A 23,741-nucleotide genomic window follows, 5' to 3' on the forward strand; every position below is an offset into this window, starting at 1 on the left:
ATTGAGCACTGTGTCCAGTTCAGTGTCAGTCCCACATTGAGCACTGTGTCCAGTTCCGTGTCAGTCCCACATTGAGCACTGTGTCCAGTTCAGTGTCAGTCCCACATTGAGCACTGTGTCCAGTTCAGTGTCAGTCCCACATTGAGCTCTGTGCCCAGTTCAGTGTCAGTCCCACATTGAGCAGTGTGCCCAGTTCAGTGTCAGTCCCACATTGAGCTCTGTGTCCAGTTCCGTGTCAGTCCCACATTGAGCACTGTGTCCAGTTCAGTGTCAGTCCCACATTGAGCACTGTGTCCAGTTCCGTGTCAGTCCCACATTGAGCACTGTGTCCAGTTCAGTGTCAGCCCCACATTGAGCACTGTGTCCAGTTCAGTGTCAGTCCCACATTGAGCACTGTGTCCAGTTCAGTGTCAGTCCCACATTGAGCACTGTGTCCAGTTCAGTGGTCAGTCCCACATAGAGCACTGTGCCCAGTTCAGTATCAGTCCCACATTGAGCACTGTGTCCAGTTCAGTGTCAGTCCCACATTGAGCACTGTGTCCAGTTCAGTGTCAGACCCACATTGAGCACTGTGCCCAGTTCAGTGTCAGTCCCACATTGAGCACTGTGTCCAGTTCAGTGTCAGTCCCACATTGAGCACTGTGTCCAGTTCCGTGTCAGTCCCACATTGAGCACTGTGTCCAGTTCAGTGTCAGTCCCACATTGAGCACTGTGTCCAGTTCAGTGTCAGTCCCACATTGAGCACTGTGTCCAGTTCAGTGTCAGTCCCACATTGAGGTCTGTGCCCAGTTCAGTGTCAGTCCCACATTGAGCACTGTGCCCAGTTCAGTGTCAGTCCCACATTGAGCACTGTGCCCAGTTCAGTGTCAGTCCCACATTGAGCACTGTGCCCAGTTCAGTGTCAGTCCCACATTGAGCAGTGTGTCCAGTTCAGTGTCAGTCCCACATTGAGCACTGTGCCCAGTTCAGTGTCAGTCCCACATTGAGCACTGTGTCCAGTTCAGTGTCAGTCCCACATTGAGCACTGTGTCCAGTTCAGTGTCAGTCCCACATTGAGCACTGTGTCCAGTTCAGTGTCAGTCCCACATTGAGCTCTGTGCCCAGTTCAGTGTCAGTCCCACATTGAGCAGTGTGCCCAGTTCAGTGTCAGTCCCACATTGAGCTCTGTGTCCAGTTCCGTGTCAGTCCCACATTGAGCACTGTGTCCAGTTCAGTGTCAGTCCCACATTGAGCACTGTGTCCAGTTCAGTGTCAGTCCCACATTGAGCACTGTGTCCAGTTCAGTGGTCAGTCCCACATAGAGCACTGTGCCCAGTTCAGTGGTCAGTCCCACATAGAGCACTGTGCCCAGTTCAGTGTCAGACCCACATTGAGCACTGTGCCCAGTTCAGTGTCAGACCCACATTGAGCACTGTGCCCAGTTCAGTGTCAGTCCCACATTGAGCACGTGTCCAGTTCAGTGTCAGACCCACATTGAGCACTGTGTCCAGTTCAGTGTCAGTCCCACATTGAGCAGTGTGTCCAGTTCAGTGTCAGTCCCACATTGAGCTCTGTGCCCAGTTCAGTGTCAGTCCCACATTGAGCACGTGTCCAGTTCAGTGTCAGACCCACATTGAGCACTGTGTCCAGTTCAGTGTCAGTCCCACATTGAGCAGTGTGTCCAGTTCAGTGTCAGTCCCACATTGAGCACTGTGTCCAGTTCAGTGTCAGACCCACATTGAGCACTGTGTCCAGTTCAGTGTCAGTCCCACATTGAGCACTGTGTCCAGTTCAGTGTCAGTCCCACATTGAGCACTGTGTCCAGTTCAGTGTCAGTCCCACATTGAGCACTGTGTCCAGTTCAGTGTCAGTCCCACATTGAGCACTGTGTCCAGTTCAGTGGTCAGTCCCACATAGAGCACTGTGCCCAGTTCAGTGTCAGACCCACATTGAGCACTGTGCCCAGTTCAGTGTCAGACCCACATTGAGCACTGTGCCCAGTTCAGTGTCAGTCCCACATTGAGCAGCGTGTCCAGTTCAGTGTCAGACCCACATTGAGCACTGTGTCCAGTTCAGTGTCAGTCCCACATTGAGCAGTGTGTCCAGTTCAGTGTCAGTCCCACATTGAGCTCTGTGCCCAGTTCAGTGTCAGTCCCACATTGAGCACGTGTCCAGTTCAGTGTCAGACCCACATTGAGCACTGTGTCCAGTTCAGTGTCAGTCCCACATTGAGCAGTGTGTCCAGTTCAGTGTCAGTCCCACATTGAGCACTGTGTCCAGTTCAGTGTCAGACCCACATTGAGCACTGTGTCCAGTTCAGTGTCAGTCCCACATTGAGCACTGTGTTCAGTTCAGTGTCAGTCCCACATTGAGCACTGTGTCCAGTTCCTTGTCAGTCCCACATTGAGCACTGTGTCCAGTTCAGTGTCAGTCCCACATTGAGCAGTGTGTCCAGTTCAGTGTCAGTCCCACATTGAGCTCTGTGTCCAGTTCAGTGTCAGACCCACATTGAGCACTGTGTCCAGTTCAGTGTCAGTCCCACATTGAGCACTGTGTTCAGTTCAGTGTCAGTCCCACATTGAGCACTGTGTCCAGTTCCTTGTCAGTCCCACATTGAGCACTGTGTCCAGTTCAGTGTCAGTCCCACATTGAGCAGTGTGTCCAGTTCAGTGTCAGTCCCACATTGAGCTCTGTGTCCAGTTCAGTGTCAGACCCACATTGAGCACTGTGTCCAGTTCAGTATCAGTCCCACATTGAGCACTGTGTCCAGTTCAGTGTCAGTCCCACATTGAGCACTGTGTCCAGTTCAGTGTCAGACCCACATTGAGCACTGTGTCCAGTTCAGTGTCAGTCCCACATTGAGCACTGTGTTCAGTTCAGTGTCAGTCCCACATTGAGCACTGTGTCCAGTTCCTTGTCAGTCCCACATTGAGCACTGTGTCCAGTTCAGTGTCAGTCCCACATTGAGCAGTGTGTCCAGTTCAGTGTCAGTCCCACATTGAGCACTGTGTCCAGTTCAGTGTCAGACCCACATTGAGCACTGTGTCCAGTTCAGTGTCAGTCCCACATTGAGCACTGTGTTCAGTTCAGTGTCAGTCCCACATTGAGCACTGTGTCCAGTTCCTTGTCAGTCCCACATTGAGCACTGTGTCCAGTTCAGTGTCAGTCCCACATTGAGCAGTGTGTCCAGTTCAGTGTCAGTCCCACATTGAGCTCTGTGTCCAGTTCAGTGTCAGTCCCACATTGAGGTCTGTGCCCAGTTCAGTGTCAGTCCCACATTGAGCACTGTGCCCAGTTCAGTGTCAGACCCACATTGAGCACTGTGCCCATTTCAGTGTCAGTCCCACATTGAGCACTGTGTCCAGTTCAGTGTCAGCCCCACATTGAGCACTGTGTCCAGTTCAGTGTCAGACCCACATTGAGCACTGTGTCCAGTTCAGTGTCAGTCCTACATAGAGCACTGTGCCCAGTTCAGTGTCAGTCCCACATTGAGCACTGTGCCCAGTTCAGTGTCAGTCCCACATTGAGCACTGTGTCCAGTTCAGTGTCAGTCCCACATTGAGCACTGTGCCCAGTTCAGTGTCAGTCCCACATTGAGCACTGTGCCCAGTTCAGTGTCAGTCCCACATTGAGCACTGTGCCCAGTTCAGTGTCAGACCCACATTGAGCACTGTGCCCAGTTCAGTGTCAGTCCCACATTGAGCACTGTGCCCAGTTCTGTGTCAGTCCCACATTGAGCACTGTGTCCAGTTCTGTGTCAGTCCCACATTGAGCTCTGTGCCCAGTTCAGTGTCAGTCCCACATTGAGCACTGTGCTCAGTTCAGTGTCAGCCCCACATTGAGCACTGTGCCCAGTTCAGTGTCAGACCCACATGGAGCACTGTGTCCTGTTCATTGTCAGTCCCACATTGAGCACTGTGCCCAGTTCAGTGTCAGACCCACATGGAGCACTGTGTCCTGTTCAGTGTCAGTCCCACATTGAGCACTGTGCCCAGTTCAGTGTCAGACCCACATTGAGCACTGTGTCCAGTTCAGTGTCAGACCCACATTGAGCACTGTGTCCTGTTGGGATCAGGTCATATTTTAAGGGATGTGTCTGCACTCTGGAGAGGTGTTAGATTCTCAAAGCAAGTCGGGTGAGAGGGTGTGGGACACTTGCAAACGGGTTGCAGGTCCAATGCAGTCCCTAGTTTGGAACTCTGCTTTGTGTCCTGATTTCATAATTCTGTGAGAAATGCTGTCATCTGCTCGGAGAACTTGTGCCAGCTGTCCTTGCTGTAACACGAATCCCTCTCCCCACTGCGGATCAGGTGCCATTTACACGGACAAGTTTGAACAGGAGGTTTCAGTCTGATTGCAGACATTGGAAAATTAGCCTGGAACGTCAGCCCTGTTGGTCTTTTCCTGACGAGGCGAGGCCATCCTTATTCATCGCTGCAGACAGATCTGAAATTCTGCTCCTTCCAACATTCATCTTGGTTATCCAAGATTCCACCCTGCAGATTATTTGCGAAGAATCTCCCCTCAAAGTGAAACGACTTTGCAGTTTCATCCTGAAACTGCCCTCCCTTCGTGGGAATGGACCTTCCCTGCTCCCTAATCACTGCTGCATTCCCAGCAATGGTTCCTGTTCACTTGGTATGCCTTGATGTAATCGCATTTCCACCAGATGTTTTCCAAGCCGGACATGGTGCTTACGGAGAGATTCGTTGCAGACTCCGACACGACCTCCTGTGAACAAGTGTCGAATGAACTGCCGAAGCATCACGATGAGCTGTCAATGAAGTGGTGCTTTCTCACTCCTTAAACACCTTGGTGACATCCCAACCTGCCTCCTTAATTTTCAAGTATCTTCCCAAATAGGTTGGCCAAGCTCGATTTGGAAGCCGGAGGTATTCGTCCTGTCCACGCCCAGCACCACTTTATAAACCTCAATGAGGTCAGCCTCCGATGCTCCAGGGAAAACAGCCCCAGCCTGTTCAGCCTCTCCCTATAGCTCAAACCCTGGCAACATCCTTGTCAATCTTTTGTGAACCCTTTTAAGTGTGACAACATCCTTTCAATAGGAGGGAGACCAGAATTGCACGCAATATTCCCAAAGTGGCCTAACCAATGTTAGGCTGCAACGTGACCTCCCATCTCCTGTACTCAGTGCTCTGACCAATACAATTAAAAATCCAACAGGCTCTAGCTTTCAAGGCACTGCCTCTTCATCAGGTGGTTGTCTGACCAATAGAGGAATGCATACCAAACGCCTTGTCAATGAGCTCAGCAGTGCTCGGTCTAAAGGGCGGACATCTTGGTGCACAGCAGTGTGCTCCATCGAACAAACTGATGGCGTGAGCAGACTCACTGGGCATCTGTCTTGGATACGGGCGGGTAACTTTCGCAGTGACTGCTCTTAAAAGCGAGCCATAAGGCGAGAGCAACGGACCAACTGACAGAAAAATGGGTCACCACAGTTTTATCAAAAACACTGCAGGAGGAAGGAAGGTGTCCCAGCAGGTGATGAAGCCAAACAACAGAATAAAACGCTGAAGAAAAGGGAAAAAAGGGAGGAAGCTGATTTTAAAAAAACAGGCTTGATTAAAGTGATGCAGGCCAAGCAGGTAGGAACGCCCCCCCCCCCGCCCCCCCCCCCCCCCCGCCCACCAGAGGGAGACCTGAGAACGGCTCTGACCACACTGACAGGGGGAACAGAATGTGAATCGACCCAGGACTGTTGGTATCTGTTACAAACAAGGAAAAGCCCTTCAAGTCCAGCGGGAAATCTCAATGAGAGGAGCCGGAGACTCGAAGCTAGGAGACGTGAGTGGGTACTTTAAACACTGGAAAGGGTCAAGGTGCCAGCCTGGTTCTGGATATGCCTGAATGGCGGGGGCACTACTTTGTGTATAGACACTCAACGGCTATTGGGGAGGTGAGGGGGGGGGAGAGAATGTAGATCCACGAGAGTACAGGGTGGAACAGAGAAAAGGGAAATAAATGCACCCAATATGCATGATGGTTGGGTACGCTTGCATTGGGCTCATCGAACATTGGCATGCACTGGCAAACTATGAGCATTATGTGGAAGGTTCCCAGACATATAGGCAAGACCTCAACAGAAGACTGGATATACGTTAGGAGAGTCAGTTGAAGTACCAGGACTGACACACCTACCCAAGAAACAACACTCAATTCAAGCAGAAACCGCAGCTGCTGTCATCAACATAATCAAGGACCGAGGGGAGTAGGGAATAGTGGGATACGTCGCTCCGCCCACTGACTCTCTCCACTTGGGGTCAGCTGAAAAGCAGGATGGGTCATTTCGACTCACTGTAGACTAGCAGGGCCCTGTGAGCCGTTATTCCTCAGTTACACCTGATTGTAGCACAGGGCCGGGGGGAGCGAAGGCCGAGTGGTATTCTTGCTGGACTGTTAACCCAGAGACCCGGGTTCAAATCCCGCCGTGGCAGATGGTGGAATTTGAATTCAACTAAAAAAAAATGCACAACTTTAATGCTAGCCATGAATCCATTGTTGCGGGGCTGGTGAGTCCATCTGGTTCACAAATGCCCTCTAGGGAAGGAAACTGGCATCCTTACCTGGTCTGGGCCTACACGCGACTAGAGACCCACAGCCATGTCACTAACTTTTCACTGCCCTCTGGGCAATTAGGGATGGGCAATAAATGCTGCCCTAGCCAGCGACACCCCTATCTGGTGAAGGGATTAAAAAAATACCAATCTTCAATGTCTACTGCCCTAGATATGTCGGATGTTGGAGCGTCACATTGAGGTTGTACAGGACATTGGTGAGGTCTCGTCTGGAGAACTGTGTCCAGTTCTGGTCACCCCGTTACAGGAAGGATATTATTAAACTGGAGAGGGGTCAGAAGAGATTTACCAGAATGTTGCCGGGATTGGAGGGTTTTGAGTTAGAAGGAGAGGCTGGATAGGCTGGAACTATTTTCACTGGAGCGTCGGAGGTTGAGGAATGACCTTATAGAGGCTTATAAAATCATGAGGGATACAGATAAAGTGAATAGCAAGGGCCTTTTCTGCAGGGTGGGGAATTTCAAGTCTAGGGGCCATACTTTTCAGGTGAGAGGAGAAAGTTTTAAAAAGGACATGAGAGGCAGTTTGTTTACACAGAGAGTGGGTCGTGTGTGGAATGAACTTCCTGAGGAAGTGGTGGATGTGGGGACAGTGACAACATTTAAAAGACATTTGGATCAGGATGTGAATAGGAAAGGTTTGGAGGGAGATGGGCCAAGGGCGGGCAGGTGGGACTAGTTTAGTTTGGGATTAGGGTCAGCCAAAGGGTCTGTTCCCGTGCCATGTGACTCTATGACACGTTGAATCTATTGAGTAGATGTTGATGGTGGCAAGGAATTGGGAGAGAAAGTGCAAAATATTGCCACCAGTGTGTCCGATTCCTCACTGAGGGAGAGCAGTGAAGATTACAACACCAACCCTGACCACATCGGTCCAAGCAGGATGCCAGTGGTGTGCTGTCACCTGCCCGAACAGCCCCAGACGTACCTGTTCCCTCCGTCACCGCTGCAGACATCAGCTCAGTCTTCCTGAGAGGAAACCGGAGGAAAGCGACGGACCCAAACAGTGTCTCTGGCCATGCACTTAGATCCTGTACAGACCAGCTGGCGGAGGTATTCACTGATGTCTTCAACCTCTCCCGCCCTCCTTGATGCCCTGCAATTTGCCTACCCATGTAACAGGTCTATAGGGGACTCCATTTCCCTAGCCCTGCACTCTTGCCTGGAACATCTGGACAACAAGGACACCTACATCAGACTCCTGCTCATTGACTGCAGCGCTGCCCTCAAGACCATGATCCCCTCCAGCTCTGAGACCTCGGTATCAGCTCCACTCTCTGGATCCTCAGCTTCCCCGACCCACAGACTGCAATCAGTGAGGGTAGACAACAGCACTTCCTGCACAATAACAGTCAGCACTGGAGGCCCCCAAGGATGCGATCTCAGCCTCCTACTGTACTCCCTGGACACCCACAACTGCATAACTAAATTTGGAATGAATGTCATCTACAAGTTTGTTGTTGACACCACCATGGTAGGATGGCTATCAAACAGGAATCAGAATACAGGAAGGAGATACAGGGCTTGGTGACCTGGTGCACTGAGAACAACCTCTCTCTCAACGTCGGCCAAACTAAAGAACTGAGCATTGACTTCAGGAAGGAAGGAGGAGAACACCCCCCCATCTACACCAACAGAGTGGAGGTTGAGAGGGTTGAGCGTGTCAAGTTTCTCAGAGTGACAATAGCTGACAGTCTGTCCTGGTCTCCCCACGTACAGTCAATGTGACAGTCAAGGAGGTGTAATAATGTCTCTCCTTCCTCACGCAGCTCAGGAAATTCCGCGTGTCCACCAGCACCCTCACCAACATCTCCAGATGTTCCACAGAAAGCAGACTGTCCAGGTACGTAACGGTCTGGTGTGGTAACTGCTCTGCCCAGGACTGTAACAAATTACAGAAGGTGGGATGCACAGCCCAGACCATCACAAAAAGCCAACCCCCCCTCCACAGACTCCATTGACATGTGGTGGAAAGGCTGCCAACCTCATCAAAGACCCCTCCCACCCCGAGGATGCTCTCTGCAACCCCTTCCATCAGGGCTGAAGAGACAGAAGCTTGAACACACGCTCCAGCAGGTTCAGGGACAGCTTCTTCCCAGCTGTTATTAGGTTCCTGAATGGACCTCTCCAACTCCAAATCATGTTGATCATTCCTAGTGCACACCCCGTGCAGTGTAACTCTGTATGCTTCTCTCTGTCCATGTACCCTATGATCTGTGAGTCCTTGCTTACCAGGATCTGCCTGTACTGCTGACAAAACAAAGGTTTTCACTGTACTTAGGTACATGTGAGTATTATAAATGAAATCAAATCCAAGGGGGCCCTGGGAACACATACAGATCGATTTTACTGGACTATTCCCTCTTGTTCAAGAAGGGAAGTAGAGACAACCCTGATAATTATAGACCTTTCAACCTTACTTCGGGTGTGGGCAAAGTGTTGGAAAAGGTTATAAGAGATAGGCATTACAATCATCTTGATAGGAATAAGTTGATTAGGGATAGTCAACACGGCTTTGTGAAGAGTAGGCCGTGCCTCACAAACCTTATTGAGTTCTTTGAGACGGTGACCAAACAGGTGGATGAGGGTAAAGCAGTTGATGTGGTGTATATGGATTTCAGTAAGGGGTTTGATCAGGTTCCCCATGGTAGGCTATTGCACAAAATACAGAGGCATGGGATTGAGGGTGATGTGGCAGTTTGGGTCAGAAATTGGCTAGCTGAAAGAAGACAGAGGGTGGTGGTTGATGGGAAACGTTCATCCTGGAGTTCTGTTATGAACGGTGTACCACAAGAATCTGTTTTGGGGCCACTGCTGTTTGTCATTTTTATAAATGACCTGGATGAGGGCGTAGAAGGATGGGTTAGTAAATTTGCGAATGATACTAAGGTTAGTGGAGTTGTGGATAGTGCTGAAGGATATTGCAGGTTACAGAGGGACATAGATAAGCTGCAGAGCTAGGCTGAGAAGTGGCAAATGGAGGGTGTGGAAAAGGGTGAGGTGATTCACTTTGAAAGAAGCAAACAGGAATACAGAGTACTGGGGTCATGGTAAGATCCTCGGTAGTGTAGATGAGCAAAGAGATCTCTGCGTCTACATACATAGATCCCGGAAAGTTGCCACCCAGGTTGATAGGGTTGTTAAGGAAGCATACAGTGTGTTAGGTTTTATTGGTAGAGGGATTGGAGTTTCGGAACCATGAGGTTATGCTGCAGCTGGACAAAACTCTGGTGCAGCTGCACTTGGAGTATTGTGTATAGTTCTGGTCACGGCATTATAGGGAGGATGTGGAAGCTTTGGAAAGGGTGCAGAGGAGATTTACCAGGATGTTACCTGGTATGGAGGGTAGGCCTTAAGAGGAAAGGCTGAGGGACTTGAGGCTGTTTTCATTAGAGAGAAGAAGGTTGAGAGGTGACTTAATAGAGACATACAAGATAATCAGAGGGTTAGATGGGGTGGACAGTGAGAGCCTTTTTCCTCGGATGGTGATGGCTAGCACAAGGGGACATCGCTTTAACTTGAGGGGTGATAGATATAGGACAGATATCAGGGGTAGTTTCTTTACTCAGAGAGTGCCCAGTAGACTCATCAACTTTAAGGGCATTTAAATGGTCATTACACAGGCATATGGATGAAAATGGAATAACGTAGGATAGATAGGTTTCACAGGTCAGTGCAATGTCTATTCAGATGGACTCTGATCAGGGAAGCCATTTTACAGGGAGACTCACAAATGAGATTTGTAAACTCCCAGGGATTAGGCCGAGATTTCATATCCATATCGCCAGGTACTACCAGGTATATCGATGCATCTCAGGGCTAGAATCATCGATTCCCAACAGTGTGCAAACAGGCCCTTCACCCACCCTCCGAACAGCACCCCACCCAGATATGTGAGGCAGCAATGCGTGGGGCCATCCTGCTGCCCATATCAGTGAGTAAATGTGTAAAGCTTTTGATTGGAAACTTGGTATCGGTCGACATAATGTAAAACCATTTTCTTTGTCGGAAGGTTTTGAACTGTCAGCCATCTTTGATGGGTACACCGCCAATGCGTTCATGAAAGAAATTATGAACAAAGAAACCAGTCTGGTCTGAAAGAAAAAATTGCCTCTGATGAGTAAACCAGCCTGTACCAGTTCTGGATATCTCTTGCCCTGCAACGCATTACTGGTTGACCTCTCAGAGTTCAAAGTTCAGGAGAAACCTTGCTCAGAGTGGTGAGCAAACATCAGGCTCATCACACTGTATCACGCTTGCCTTTATCTCACACGGCTGGAAGGCCAGGTTTTGCTTCGAGGCTTGTGCCACATCCCTAACCCATCTTGCTGCCTGCCTGCCTGCCACATACGCTCTCGCCAAGTGCCAACCCTACAACACCCCTGGCCAATTTTCCTTGGATACCACTTGGACAACGAAGACAGTGTGAGGTCGTCATTTGAAAATCAAAGTGCACACAGATAACGTTCCTCGGAAGCAAAATACAGAACAACCTCGGTTATCTGAACATCAATTATCCGAATACCGGATTATCTGAACAAGACCTCCAGGACCCCAAAAATTTTGTTAAATTTTAATAAAAGCAGAGGGAGAGCAGGCAGCTGGGCTGGCAGTGGGAGCAGGAACAGGGTCGCCATCAGAATCCTGTCCTTGCTAACGCCCACCACCACAGGAACCCTGATCAGTTATCCAAACAAAACCCCCCCCAGCCCGTCTTGTTCAGATAATCGAGGTTCGTTCTGTATTGCATGTTTTTCTCTGAGCTGCAGTAACAATGTCAGCCAGGTGGACCTCTCAGACGATGGGTTCCCTGATTGGAGCTGTTAATCTGGTCCAATCAGAGAGCCCTGGCTGACAGATACCCGAGAACTCTGTGGGAAGCTAGAGAAGTGATTGCTGGGCCTCTTGCTGAGATATTTGTATCACCGATAGTCACAGGTGAGGTGCAGGAAGACTGGAGGTTGGCAAACGTGGTGCCACTGTTTAAGAAGGGCGGTAAGGACAAGCCAGGGAACTATAGACCAGTGAGTCTGACCTCGGTGGTGGGCAAGTTGTTGGAGGGAATCCTGAGGGACAGGATGTACATGTATTTGGAAAGGCAAGGACTGATTTGGGATAGTCAACATGGCTTTGTGCATGGGAAATCATGTCTCACAAACCTGATTGAGTTTTTGAAGAAGTAACAAAGAGGATTGATGAGGGCAAAGTGGTAGATGTGATCTATATGGACTTCAGTAAGGCATTCGACAAGGTTCCCCATGGGAGACTGGTTAGCAAGGTTATATCTCATGGAATACAGAGAGAACTAGCCATTTGGATACAGAACTGGCTCAAAGGTAGAAGACAGAGGGTGATGGTGGAGGGTTGTTTTTTAGACTGGAGGCCTGTGACCAGTGGAGTGCCACAAGGATGGGTGCTGGGCCCTCTACTTTTTGTCATTTACATAAATGATTTGGATGGGAGCATAAGAGGTACAGTTAGTAAGTTTGCAGATGACACCAAAATTGGAGGTGTAGTGGACAGCAAAGAGGGTTACCTCAGATTACAACAGGATCTGGACCAGATGGGCCAATGGGCTGAGAAGGGGCAGATGGAGTTCAATTCAGATAAATGTGAGGTGCTGAATTTTGGGAAAGCAAATCTTAGCAGGACTTATACACTTAATGGTAAGGTCCTGGGGAGCGTTGCTGAACAAAGAGACATTGGAGTGCAGGTTCATAGCTCCTTGAAAGTGGAGTCACAGGTAGATAGGATAGTGAAGAAGGCGTTTGGTATGCTTTCCTTTATTGGTCAGAGTATTGAGTACAGGAGTTGGGAGGTCATGTTGCGGCTGTACAGGACATTGGTTAGGCCACTGTTGGAATATTGCGTGCAATTCTGGTCTCCTTCCTATCGGAAGGATGATGTGAAACTTGAAAGGGTTCAGAAAAGATTTACAAGGATGTTGCCAGGGTTGGAGGGTTTGAGCTATAGGGAGAGGCTGAACAGGCTGGGGCTGTTTTCCCTGGAGCGTCGGAGGCTGAGGGGTGACTTTATAGAGGTTTATAAAATCATGAGGAGCATGGATAGGGTAAATAGGCAAAGTCTTTTCCCTGGAGTCAGGGAGTCCAGAACTAGAGGGTATAGGTTTAGGGTGAGAGGGGAACGATATAAAAGAGACCTAAGGGGCAACTATTTCACACAGAGGGTGGTATGTGCATGGAATGAGCTGCCAGAGGAAGTGGTGGGGGCCTTTTAAATGTTGTAATTGTACCAGCCTCCTCTACGTCTCCACCTCCTGATGCTGCCTGGCTTGCTGTGCCCTTCCAGCCTCCTGCTTTGTCTCCCTTGGATTCCAGCATCTCCACGGTTTTTTTTGTCTCCACCACATCCTCAGGCAGCTCATTCCATACACGTACCACCCTCCGTGAGAGCAAGTTACCCCTCAGGTCCCTTTTAAATCTTTCCCCTCTCACCTTGAACCTATGTCCTCTAGGTTTGAACTCGGGCCAAATGCTGGCAAATGGGACGAGATTAATTTAGGATATCTGGTCGGCATGGACGAGTTGGGCCGAAGGGTCTGTTTCCGGGTTGTGTGACTCTAGGTGGTTGTTAGTGACACAATGGGTTGAACGATCTCTTGATGTGATGTAAATCTTTCTGTTTCTGTGACTCACAGTCAAAAATAATGGTCACTGAGTTAACTATCGCAACATTAATTCCTTCTCACTCGTACAGACTGTCCTTTTACATTCAACCATAAACCAAAACTTGCTTTCGACTTTATCGAAGCTGAACTGCAGAAGTCTTACCTTGAAGTGATGCTGTGGTGCAGCTTGCAGCTTTAAACCTGTTCAAATGAGGAAGGCAAGACAGATTATCAGGAGGCTCAAGGCCTGGGTTAGTCAGGCAACACAGCTCCAGCAACCACCATCTGCAGCAACTGTAGGACTTCACATGAAAACTGCTGCCAGAGGGTGTGGTGGAGGCTGGTACAATTGCAACATTTAACAGGCATCTGGATGGGTATATGAATAGGAAGGGTTTGGGCCGGGTGCTGGCAGGTGGGACTAGGTTGGGTTGGGATATCTGGTCAACACGGATGGGTTGGACCGAAGGGCCTGTTTCCGTGCTGTACATTTCTATGATCACAGAGATACACGAGCATGGGGAGATTTATATCCAGCAGGGCTCAGAAAACGGGGCAGGATGAGGAAAAGCAAGGATTTAATGACACATACATTTAGGGGTTATCAAGTCTCTGGGGGCCAAATCGCATCAAAACCAATCACCAAGCAGAATGTGTCAGGATTCTGGGTTTATAGCCTGGACTCCTTGTATGGATTTCCCATCTCAGACCAGTCAGGCCTCTTGCTCCCTCTGGCTTGGAATGTGTCTTGAACTACTGAATATAAAAGGGGATTGACAGCAATTCTGGGAGTTCATGTTTTCAAGAGGAGACAGATATCATTCTTCGGGATGAAGGGATCGAACACGATGGGGCAAGAGTGCAATCAGGGACCTTTGGAGGGTGATCAGCCACGATTGGGATGAATGGGGGGAGCAGGCTTGGAGGAGGAGATGTTCTCAACCTGCTCCCACCTTCTCGGTTGAGTGAAGAATGGTGGATGGAGGTCAGTAGAATTGCCACATTGTGGCAGCAGGCCGTGTAAGGTCTTGAGTCCACATACACCCTCTGCAGAGAATCGCACCCAGTCCCATCCCCCTACCCAATCCTAGCTAACCCACCCTAACCTGCACACCCCTGGGACACTATGGGACAATTTAGCATGGCCAATCCACCCTAACCTGCACATCTTTGGACTGTGGGAGGAAACCGGAGCACCCGGAGGAAACCCACGCAGACACGGGGAGAGTGTGCAAACTCCACACAGTCGCCTGAGGCTGGAATCGAACCCAATTCTCTGGCGCTGTGAGGCAGCAGCGCTAACCACTGATCCCCCATGCTAGTGGCGGGGTGTGTGTGTGTGTGTGTGTGGGGGGGGGGGGGGGGGGGGTGGAATGGAACCACACAGGATTTAATTTTCATTGTATTCATTTATTTTATTTACATTTTGTGTGCTTTAAGACTTTGGTTGTTCCATGTATGTGATGAAGTCCTGTGAATATGCCATAACATGTGTGAAGAGAAACATCTCTCGCACTGAGCACAGCTCTTGTCTCCACATTAGAAAGAAATGGTTACAGAAAGGCCGGAGAAAGGAAATGCAAAAATGAGATAACATAACAAACATGTTTAAATTATCAGGTAGATGCAGAGAAGATATCTGGATCAAAAAATATGGTGCTGGAAAAGCACAACTGGTCAGGCAGCATCCAAGGAGCAGGAGAATCGATGTTTCGGGCATAAGCTCTTCATCAGGAATGAGGAGAAGATATTCCCATCCACAAATCTGAAAGAGTCTTTAATAAATGCCACCAGGAATTCAGGGGGAAATGTCGGACAGCTGAAGAACGGGGAGAATGTGGTACTCACTCCCACAGGGAGGGCCGTGGTGTCTAGTCTTGACAAACGTAAGGATGGATAAAGGTGAGGAAGAAAGGATTCGAATACCTGATGGGATGAGATGAAGAAGAGTAAGACAAGATTTGTGTGAATTGTTTTGAGGTTTCAGTCACAGGATGTAAACATCACTGGTTGGGCCAACATTCATTGCCCTAATTATTGCCCCCCCCCCACAGGGTGGTGAAGAGCCAACCACACTTACTGTGGGTCTAGAGTCACATGTAGACCAGACCTGGTAAAGGCGGCAGATTCCCTTCTCTCAAAGGGCAGATGGGTTTTCCCTAAACTGCCAATGGGTTTATGATCACCATTACACTGATAAACCGAGATTTAAAAACTAACATTGGATTCAGATTCCACCATCTGCCATGGCAAGAATCGAACCTGGGGGTATTAGATGAATAACTTAGCGATAATATCACTAGACCATTACTTCCCCATAAGGAACTATAAACACCAGCACTCACCATGTGGGCCAACAGGGCAGCACGGTGGCTCAGTGGTTAGCACTGCTGGCTTACAGTACCAGGGTCCCAGGTTCGATTCCAGCCTCAGGCGTGTGTGGGGGGTTTCGGCATTCTCCCCGTGTCTGCGTGGGTTTCCACCCACAGTCCAGGGATGTGCAGGTTATGGTGGATTGGCCATGCTAAATTACCCCATAGTGCCCAGGGATGTGCAGGTTAGGGTGGATTGGCCGTGGTAAATTGTCCCATAGTGCCCAGGGATGTGCAGGTTAGGGTGGATTGGCCGTGCTAAATTGTCCCATAGTGCCCAGGGATGTGCAGGTTAGGGTGGATTGGCCGTGCTAAATTGTCCCATAGTGTCCAGGGATGTGCAGGTTAGGGTGGATTGGCCGTGCTAAATTGTCCCATAGTGCCCAGGGATGTGCAGGTTAGGGTGGATTGGCCGTGGTAAATTGTCCCATAGTGCCCAGGGATGTGCAGGTTAGGGTGGATTGGCCGTGGGAAATGTAGGTTTATGGGGTGGTCTGGGAGGAATGCTCTCCGCGGGGTTGGTGTGGACCTGATGGGCCAAATAGCCTGCTCCCACACTGTAGGGGTTTCATGCAGAGAAGGTGCAAGGTGATGCATTTTGACCAAAGAGATAGGGAGGGGTGACACGGATTTAATGACACAGTTCTAAAGAGTGTGCAGCAACAGAGGGACCTTGTGGGAGTATGCACAGAGATCTTCGAAGGTGGCAGGACATGTTGAGAAGGTGGTTAGCAACAGATATGAGATCTTGGTCTTCAGAAAGTACAAAAGCAGGATGTGATGCTGAACCTTTACAAAGCCCTGCTTAGGCCCCAGTGAGAACACTGTGTCCAGTTCTGGTCTTCAGCCTTTCAGAAGGAGGTGGGGGATACTCAAGGCAGGGCAGAAGGGATTTACAGAACGGTTCCAGCAACGTGGAATTTTCGTGACAAGGTTAGAGTGGGAGAAGCAGGGATTGGTTTCCTTGGAGATTGAGAGGATCAAGGTGGACAAGACTATAACAAGTTTACATAAGGTAGACAAAGAGAAACTGCTCCCATTAACTGATGCTGCAAGGGGGAGAGGTTCTGGGCAATAGTTGTAGGGAGGAGAGGGTGTATTTAGGAAGGCACTTTGTTATGCAAGGAGTTGTAAGGTCCTGCAACTCTGTGCCCACAGGGATGCTGAAAGCAGAGGGTATCAATGATTTCCAAAAGAAAATGAATGGTACTTGATGGAAATAAATCAATATGGGGATAGAGTGGAACTGGCTGGGTTGTGCTAGCCTATACTCCAAGGGCTGTATAGCCTCCTTCAATGCTGTAGAATTAGCACATGTCTTTGTGCTAATTAGCCCCAGGTTTATTATTGAATGGACTACAGAATACATGTGCTGATAACAAGCTTCTAGGCTTGGTGTTTTCACTGGAAGCACAATTGGTGAAATGTGCTCACATGGGTTGAGATGAGCTTAGATTTCCAAATGCTGGAAATGGCAGCACAGAGTTATTTTAGCTATCGGCACAGCTCAGTGTGTGTGGAGCCCCTGATCTTTCATATCATTTTTCTATGGTTTTGCTGATATTCTGCTGATAACCAAACGGAGATTGGATTGGACCCCCTGGTCCTGTTAACTACCTGTCAGCTTGGCTATGGTTTACTTCTGTTCATTGTTAACAGATCTAACCAGTACGAAGCCAGGATTTCTCACTGTGGGGCTGCAATGGCCTAGTGGCATTATCGTCAGACCATTACACCAGAGACCCAAGTAATGTTCTGAGGACCTGGAATCAAATCCTGCCACAGCAGATGGTGGAATGTGAATTCAGTTTTACAAGTCTGGAATGAAGAGTCTAATGATGACCACAAAATCATTCCCAATTGTCAGAAAAATCCCATCTAGTTGACTGATGTCCTTTCGGGAAGGAAGTCTGCCGTCCTTACCCAGTCTGGGCCTACACGTGACTCCAGACCCACAGCCAACGTGGTTGACTCTTAACCGCCCTCTGAAATGGGCAATTCCAGGGCAATTAGAGACAGGCAACAAATATTGGCTTCGTCAGCCTACATCCCAAGGAATAATGCTAAGGTCTCTGATAGGACAATGCTCACAGCCTTGCTACAGGGGCTTTTGTGCCAATAAGTATTACTTCACTCTGCCAGGGACTACACTGGGGAAAAAAAAAGGCATTTCAGCCCTTTGCAACCTTCTGAATTAGGTGTGATATAAAGGCACGCCCTTCCGGATTGGTTTTTCTAACCTGGTATTAAGATGGTTTTCATAGGCCTCACTTCAACACCTTGAATGGGGTATTCCAAGGGAGAATTTGCTTTGGCAAACAGCAACGCATCTGCGGAAGACCTGGTCCTAGAAGGGAACCAAAATACAAAAGGTAAAGCAAGAAATACAAACAGAAAATGCTGCAAACACTCAGTAGGCTTCGCAGAATCTGTTGAGAGAAAAACAGAGTTAATATGAGAGAGGTCTCGGTCTCCTGGTACATAAACCAGATTTGGAAATCTATCGCCGTTCCTTCACTGTCGCTGGGTCAAAGTCCTGGAATTCCCTCCCTCAGGACATTGTGGGTCAACCCACAACACATGGACTGCAGCGGTTCAAGATGGCAGCTCACCCTCCTCCCACCTTCTCAACCAGGGACAGGCAATAAATGCAGGTCCCAGCCTGTGACGCCCATGTCCCATGAGTAAACTTTTCAAAATACATAAAAGTTGGTATGCAGATACAGCAAGTCATTTGGAAGTCAAATTGCACTATGGAAAAGCAAATCTTAGCAGGACTTATACACTTAATGGGAAGGTCCTGAGGAGTGTTGCTGAACAAAGAGACCTTGGAGTGCAGGTTCATAGCTCCTTGAAAGTGGAGTTGCAGGTAGATAGGATAGTGAAGGAGGCGTTTGGTATGCCTTCCTTTATTGGTTAGAGTATTGAGTACAGGAGTTAGGAGGTCATGTTGTGGCTGTACAGGACATTAGTTAGGCCACTGTTGGAATATTGTGTGCAATTCTGGTCTCCTTCCTATCGGAAAGATGTTGTGAAACTTGAAAGGGTTCAGAAAAGATTTACAAGGATGTTGCCAGAGTTGGAGGATTTGAGTTGTAGTGAGAGGCTGAATAGGCTGGGGCTGTTTTCCCTGGAGTGTCGGAGGCTGAGGGGTGACCTTCTAGAGGTTTATAAAATCATGAAGGACATGGATAGGATAAATAGACAAAGTCTTTTTTCCCCAGGGTAGAGGAGTCCAGAACTAGAGGGTATAGGTTTAGGGTGAGAGGGTAAAGATTTAAAAGGAACCTGTTAGGACTGTATTGACTGGAGATTAAGAAAATGAGGGCAGGGGTGGGGGTCTTATAGAAACCTAGAAAATTCTCAGAAATTAGATGCAGGATTCTGATGGTTGGGGATTCCAGAACAGGGATATGGGGGAGGCCATTTAGAACTGAGATGAGAAGAGATGTCTTCACCCAGAGTCATAGAGATGTACAGCATGGAAACAGACCCTTCGGTCCAACTCGTCCATACCGACCAGATATCCTTAATTCATCTAGTCCCATTTGCCAGCACCTGGCCCATATCCCTCCAAACCCTTCCCATTCATATACCCATCCAGATGCCTTTTAAATGTTGTAATTGTACCAGCCTCCACCACTTCCTCTGGCAGCTCATTCCACACATGTACCACCCTCTGTGTGAAAAAGTTGCCCCTTAGGTCTGTTTTGTATCTTTCCCCTCTCACCCTGAACCTATGCCCTCTAGTTCTGGACTCTCCCACCCCAGGGAAAAGACTTTGCCTATTTACCCTATCCATGCCCCTCATGATTTTATAAATCTCTAGAAGGTCACCCCTCAGCCTCCGACGCTCCAGGGAAAACAGCCCCAGCCTGTTCAGCCTCTCCCTGTAGCTCAGATCCTCCAACCCTGACAACATCCTTGTAAATCTTTTCTGAACCCTTTCAAGTTTCACAACATCTTTCCGATAGGAAGGAGACCAGAATTGCACGCAATATTCCAACAGTGGCCTAACCAATGTCCTGTACAGCCGCAACATGACCTCCCAACTCCTGTACTCAATACTCTGACCAATAAAGGAAAGCATACCAAACACCTTCTTCACCATCCTATCTACCTGCGACTCCACGTTCGAGGAGCTATGAAGCTGCACTCCAAGGTCTCCAAGAGATTCAAAGTGAACATTTCAGTCTGTGGACCTCTCATTAGCACCAGAGAGGAGCTGGGTGGTTTTCTTTTAAGGGAGTGGGAAGGGTGTGAGGTCAAGAAGAACAAAGGAGAGAGTTTGTGCTGGAGGTCGGTCGAGAGGGAGATTTTATGATGCAGTTTCCAAAACGCCTCCTGGGATGCAGTCAGTCAGAGCATTGAGTGGAGAAGTTGGGACATTATGTTGCAATTGCACAGGATGTTGGTGAGGCCGTACTTGGAGTATTGTGTTCAGTTCTGGTCACTGTGCTGTAGGAAGGATGTTCTTAAACTGGAAAGAGTGCAGAAGAAAGTTACAAGGATGTTGCCAGTTACAACGGTCTGAGTTATAGGGAGAGAGGCTGGACAAGCTCGGACTTTTATCTTTAGAGCGTAGGAGACTGAGGGGGGACCTTACAGAGGTGTATAAGATCATGACAGGCATGAATAGGGTGAATGCACTGTCGTTTTCCCCAGCATTGGGAATCGAGGACGAGAGGGTATCAGTTTAAGGTTAGAGGGGAAAGATTAAAAGGGAACCTGAGGGGCAACATTTTTACACAGAGGATGGTACACGGTGGGATGAGCTGCCAGCAGAAGTGGTTGAGGTGGGTACATTAACAACATTTAAAAGGCCTTTGGACAAATACATGGACAGGAAAGGTTTAGAAGGATATGGGCCAAGTGCAGGGAAATGGGGTTCGTGTGGATGGACAGTTTGGTCGGCATGGACCAGTTTGGGCCTGTCTCTGTCCTGTCGGACTCTATGACTCTAAAGGACACAAGCTGGGCTTAAATGAGACATAAACTGCCACCATTACCTGAAGGGATGAAGAAAAAAAACACAAAGCTGAGAACAAAGTGTCTGTGTGGGTTTCCTCCCACAATCCAAAGATGTGCAGGTCAGGTGAATTGGCCATGGGAAATTGCCCATGGGAAATTGCCCACAGTGTTAGGTGAATTAGTCAGGGGTGAATATAGGGTAGGGGAATGGGTTACACTTCAGAGGGGCGGTATGGACTTGTTGGGCCGAAGGGCCTGTTTCCATACTGTAGAGAATCTAATCTAGTCTAATCTAAGCCAGCAGAGCAGAAGAGGAGACAAATGAAGGAAAAACACGTTTCAAATAAGATCGTTCAGCTCTGCGATTGGGATGATGATGCTACGGCATGCATGGGAGAGGAGATAGCAGTCAAAGAAGAGATCAAACTGACTTTTAAAATATAGATGAGCCAAAAGGCCCAATTGGAGTGAGGTGATGTTCCTGGCTAGCATTTGGAAGACATCTTCCCATCATCCTTTCACTCTCAAAGTTACAAACGCATCGCAAATGGATCAAACCATACCTTTCTCGAAAATGGTGGTACTCCCTTTCCCGCCTTTGTTTGACCTCTTGGCGCTCTGCCGCGTCAAAGACCAGCTCCAAGTCGGTGACGGAGTCTCGACTGATGAGGTTGCCGAAGAAAGTCTTCTCTTCTTCACAGTTGCAATCATCTCTTGTCAGCTGACTGCAGACAAAGAAACGAGAATCAAAGATGGTGAAATGAGCTGGTAGTGTCTGCTACAAGAGTTATTCAAGACATAAAACAGAGAGACAGGAGGAAGGCCTTCCTGCACGTTCCACCGTTCAAGTGGGTCAGGGGTCGGGGGTCGGGGGTCGGGGGTCGGGGAGGGAACTTCTGTTCCTTAACTCCAGCTCCCCGCCATCAGTTCAGTCACTCAACAACAAAAGATCAATAAACAGCATCTGGAGAGATGAAGGGAGTTAGTGTTTCAGATCAGTGGCCTTTTCAGCAGAAGGAACACATAACCCACATGAGAGGAAGGATGGGATTGTACTGGAGGGGGTGCAGAGGAGATTCGCCAGGATGATGCCTGGGATGGAGCAGTTCAGTGACGAAGACAGAATGCATAAGCTCAGGTTGTTTTCTATAGAGCAGAGAAGGTTGAGGAGGGACCTGATCAAAGTGTGTAAGATTACAAAGTGCATGGACAGAGTGGATAGCAAGCAGTTGTTCCCCTCAGTCAAAGGGTCAATAACAAGGGGGCAATCATTTTAAAATGGGTGGGGGTGGGGGAAACCTTTAAGATGTACTTGGATGAGCTTGAAGTGTCATCATATTCCAGGCTATGGGGCCTAGTGTGGGAAAGCGGGACCAGTGTAGATTTAGAGTAGTGTTTGTTGGCGCAGACTTGATAGGCCAAAGGGCCTCTTCTGTCCTGTAAGACTCTATGTCTGGTTTACACACACACACACACACCCGCGCATGCTCCCTCCCTCCTTCACTCACACACATACCCGCGCACACACCCTCCCTCCTTCACACACACACACACACCCGCGCACGCACCCTCCCTCCTTCACTCACACACACACCCGCGCACAGTCCCTCCCTCCTTCACTCACACACACACCCGCGCATGCTCCCTCCCTCCTTCACTCACACACACACACCCGCGCACGCACCCTCCCTCCTTCACTCTCACACATACCCGCGCACACACCCTCCCTCCTTCACACACACACACACACCCGCGCACGCACCCTCCCTCCTTCACTCACACACACACACCCGCGCACGCACCCTCCCTCCTTCACACACACACACACACCCGCGCACGCACCCTCCCTCCTTCACTCACACACATACCCGCGCACGCACCCTCCCTCCTTCACTCACACACACACCCGCGCACGCTCCCTCCCTCCTTCACTTACTCACTCACACACAAACACGCACGCTCCCTCCCTCCTTCACTCACACGCACACACACCCGCGCACACTCCCTCCCTCCTTCACACACACACCCGCGCACGCTCCCTCCCTCCTTCACACACACACCCGCGCACGCTCCCTCCCTCCTTCACACACACACCCACGCACACTCCCTCCCTCCTTCACACATGCTCCCTCCCTCCTTCACACACACACCCGCGCACGCTCATTCCCTCCTTCACTCTCACACACCCGCACGGTCCCTCCCTCCTTCACTCTCACACACCCGCACGGTCCCTCCCTCCTTCACTCTCACACACCCGCACGGTCCCTCCCTCCTTCACTCTCACACACCCGCACGGTCCCTCCCTCCTTCACTCTCTCTCACACACACACACACACACACACACACACACACACGCACGATCCCTCCTTCCTTCACACACACACCCGCGCACGCTCCCTCCCTCCTTCACTCACACACACACACCCCCGCGCACACTCCCTCCCCTCCTTCACACACACACACACCCGCGCACGCTCCTTCCCTCCTTCACTTACTCACTCTCACACACACACACACACACACTCCCCCCTCCTTCACTCTCACACGCACACACCGGCGCACGGTCCCTCCCTCCTTCACACACACACACACCCGCGCACACTCTCACTCCTTCACTCACACACACCCGCGCACGCTCCCTCCCTCTTTCACACACACACACCCGCGCACGGTCCCTCCCTCCTTCACTCACACTCACACACACACACACCCGCACACGATCCCTCCCTCCTTCACTCACACACACACCCGCGCACGGTCCCTCCCTCCTTCACTCACACACACACACCCGCACACGATCCCTCCCTCCTTCACTCTCACACACACCCGCGCACGATCCCTCCCTCCTTCACTCTCACACACACCCGCGCACGATCCCTCCCTCCTTCACACACACACCCGCGCACGATCCCTCCCTCCTTCACTCTCACACACACCCGCGCACGATCCCTCCCTCCTTCACACACACACCCGCGCACGCTCCCTCCCTCCTTCACTCACACACACACCCGCGCACGGTCCCTCCCTCCTTCACTCACACACACACCCGCGCACGGTCCCTCCCTCCTTCACACACACACACACCCGCGCACGCTCCCTCCCTCCTTCACACACACACACACACCCGCGCACGCTCCCTCCCTCCTTCACTCACACACACACACACCCGCGCACGCTCCCTCCCTCCTTCACT

The 23,741-nt window shown here is 49.8% G+C and overlaps 1 protein-coding gene across 2 annotated transcripts in view; it reads right to left on the minus strand.

Annotated features, from left to right (window-relative positions):
* LOC132805703 (beta-1,4 N-acetylgalactosaminyltransferase 1-like) overlaps nt 1-23,741 on the minus strand; it is a 187,528-nt gene that overhangs the window by 136,073 nt on the left and 27,714 nt on the right. For both annotated transcript variants that reach the window (XM_060820895.1, XM_060820894.1), the window contains exons 3-5: nt 21,112-21,273; nt 17,818-17,924; nt 13,369-13,406 (exon numbers count right to left, since the gene is read on the minus strand). In XM_060820895.1, coding sequence (XP_060676878.1) covers nt 13,369-13,406; nt 17,818-17,924; nt 21,112-21,273 — 307 coding nt within the window. The remainder of the gene's footprint in view (nt 1-13,368; nt 13,407-17,817; nt 17,925-21,111; nt 21,274-23,741) is intronic.

This window comes from Hemiscyllium ocellatum, chromosome X (genome assembly GCF_020745735.1).
Source record: "Hemiscyllium ocellatum isolate sHemOce1 chromosome X, sHemOce1.pat.X.cur, whole genome shotgun sequence".
Classification (NCBI taxonomy): domain Eukaryota; kingdom Metazoa; phylum Chordata; class Chondrichthyes; order Orectolobiformes; family Hemiscylliidae; genus Hemiscyllium; species Hemiscyllium ocellatum.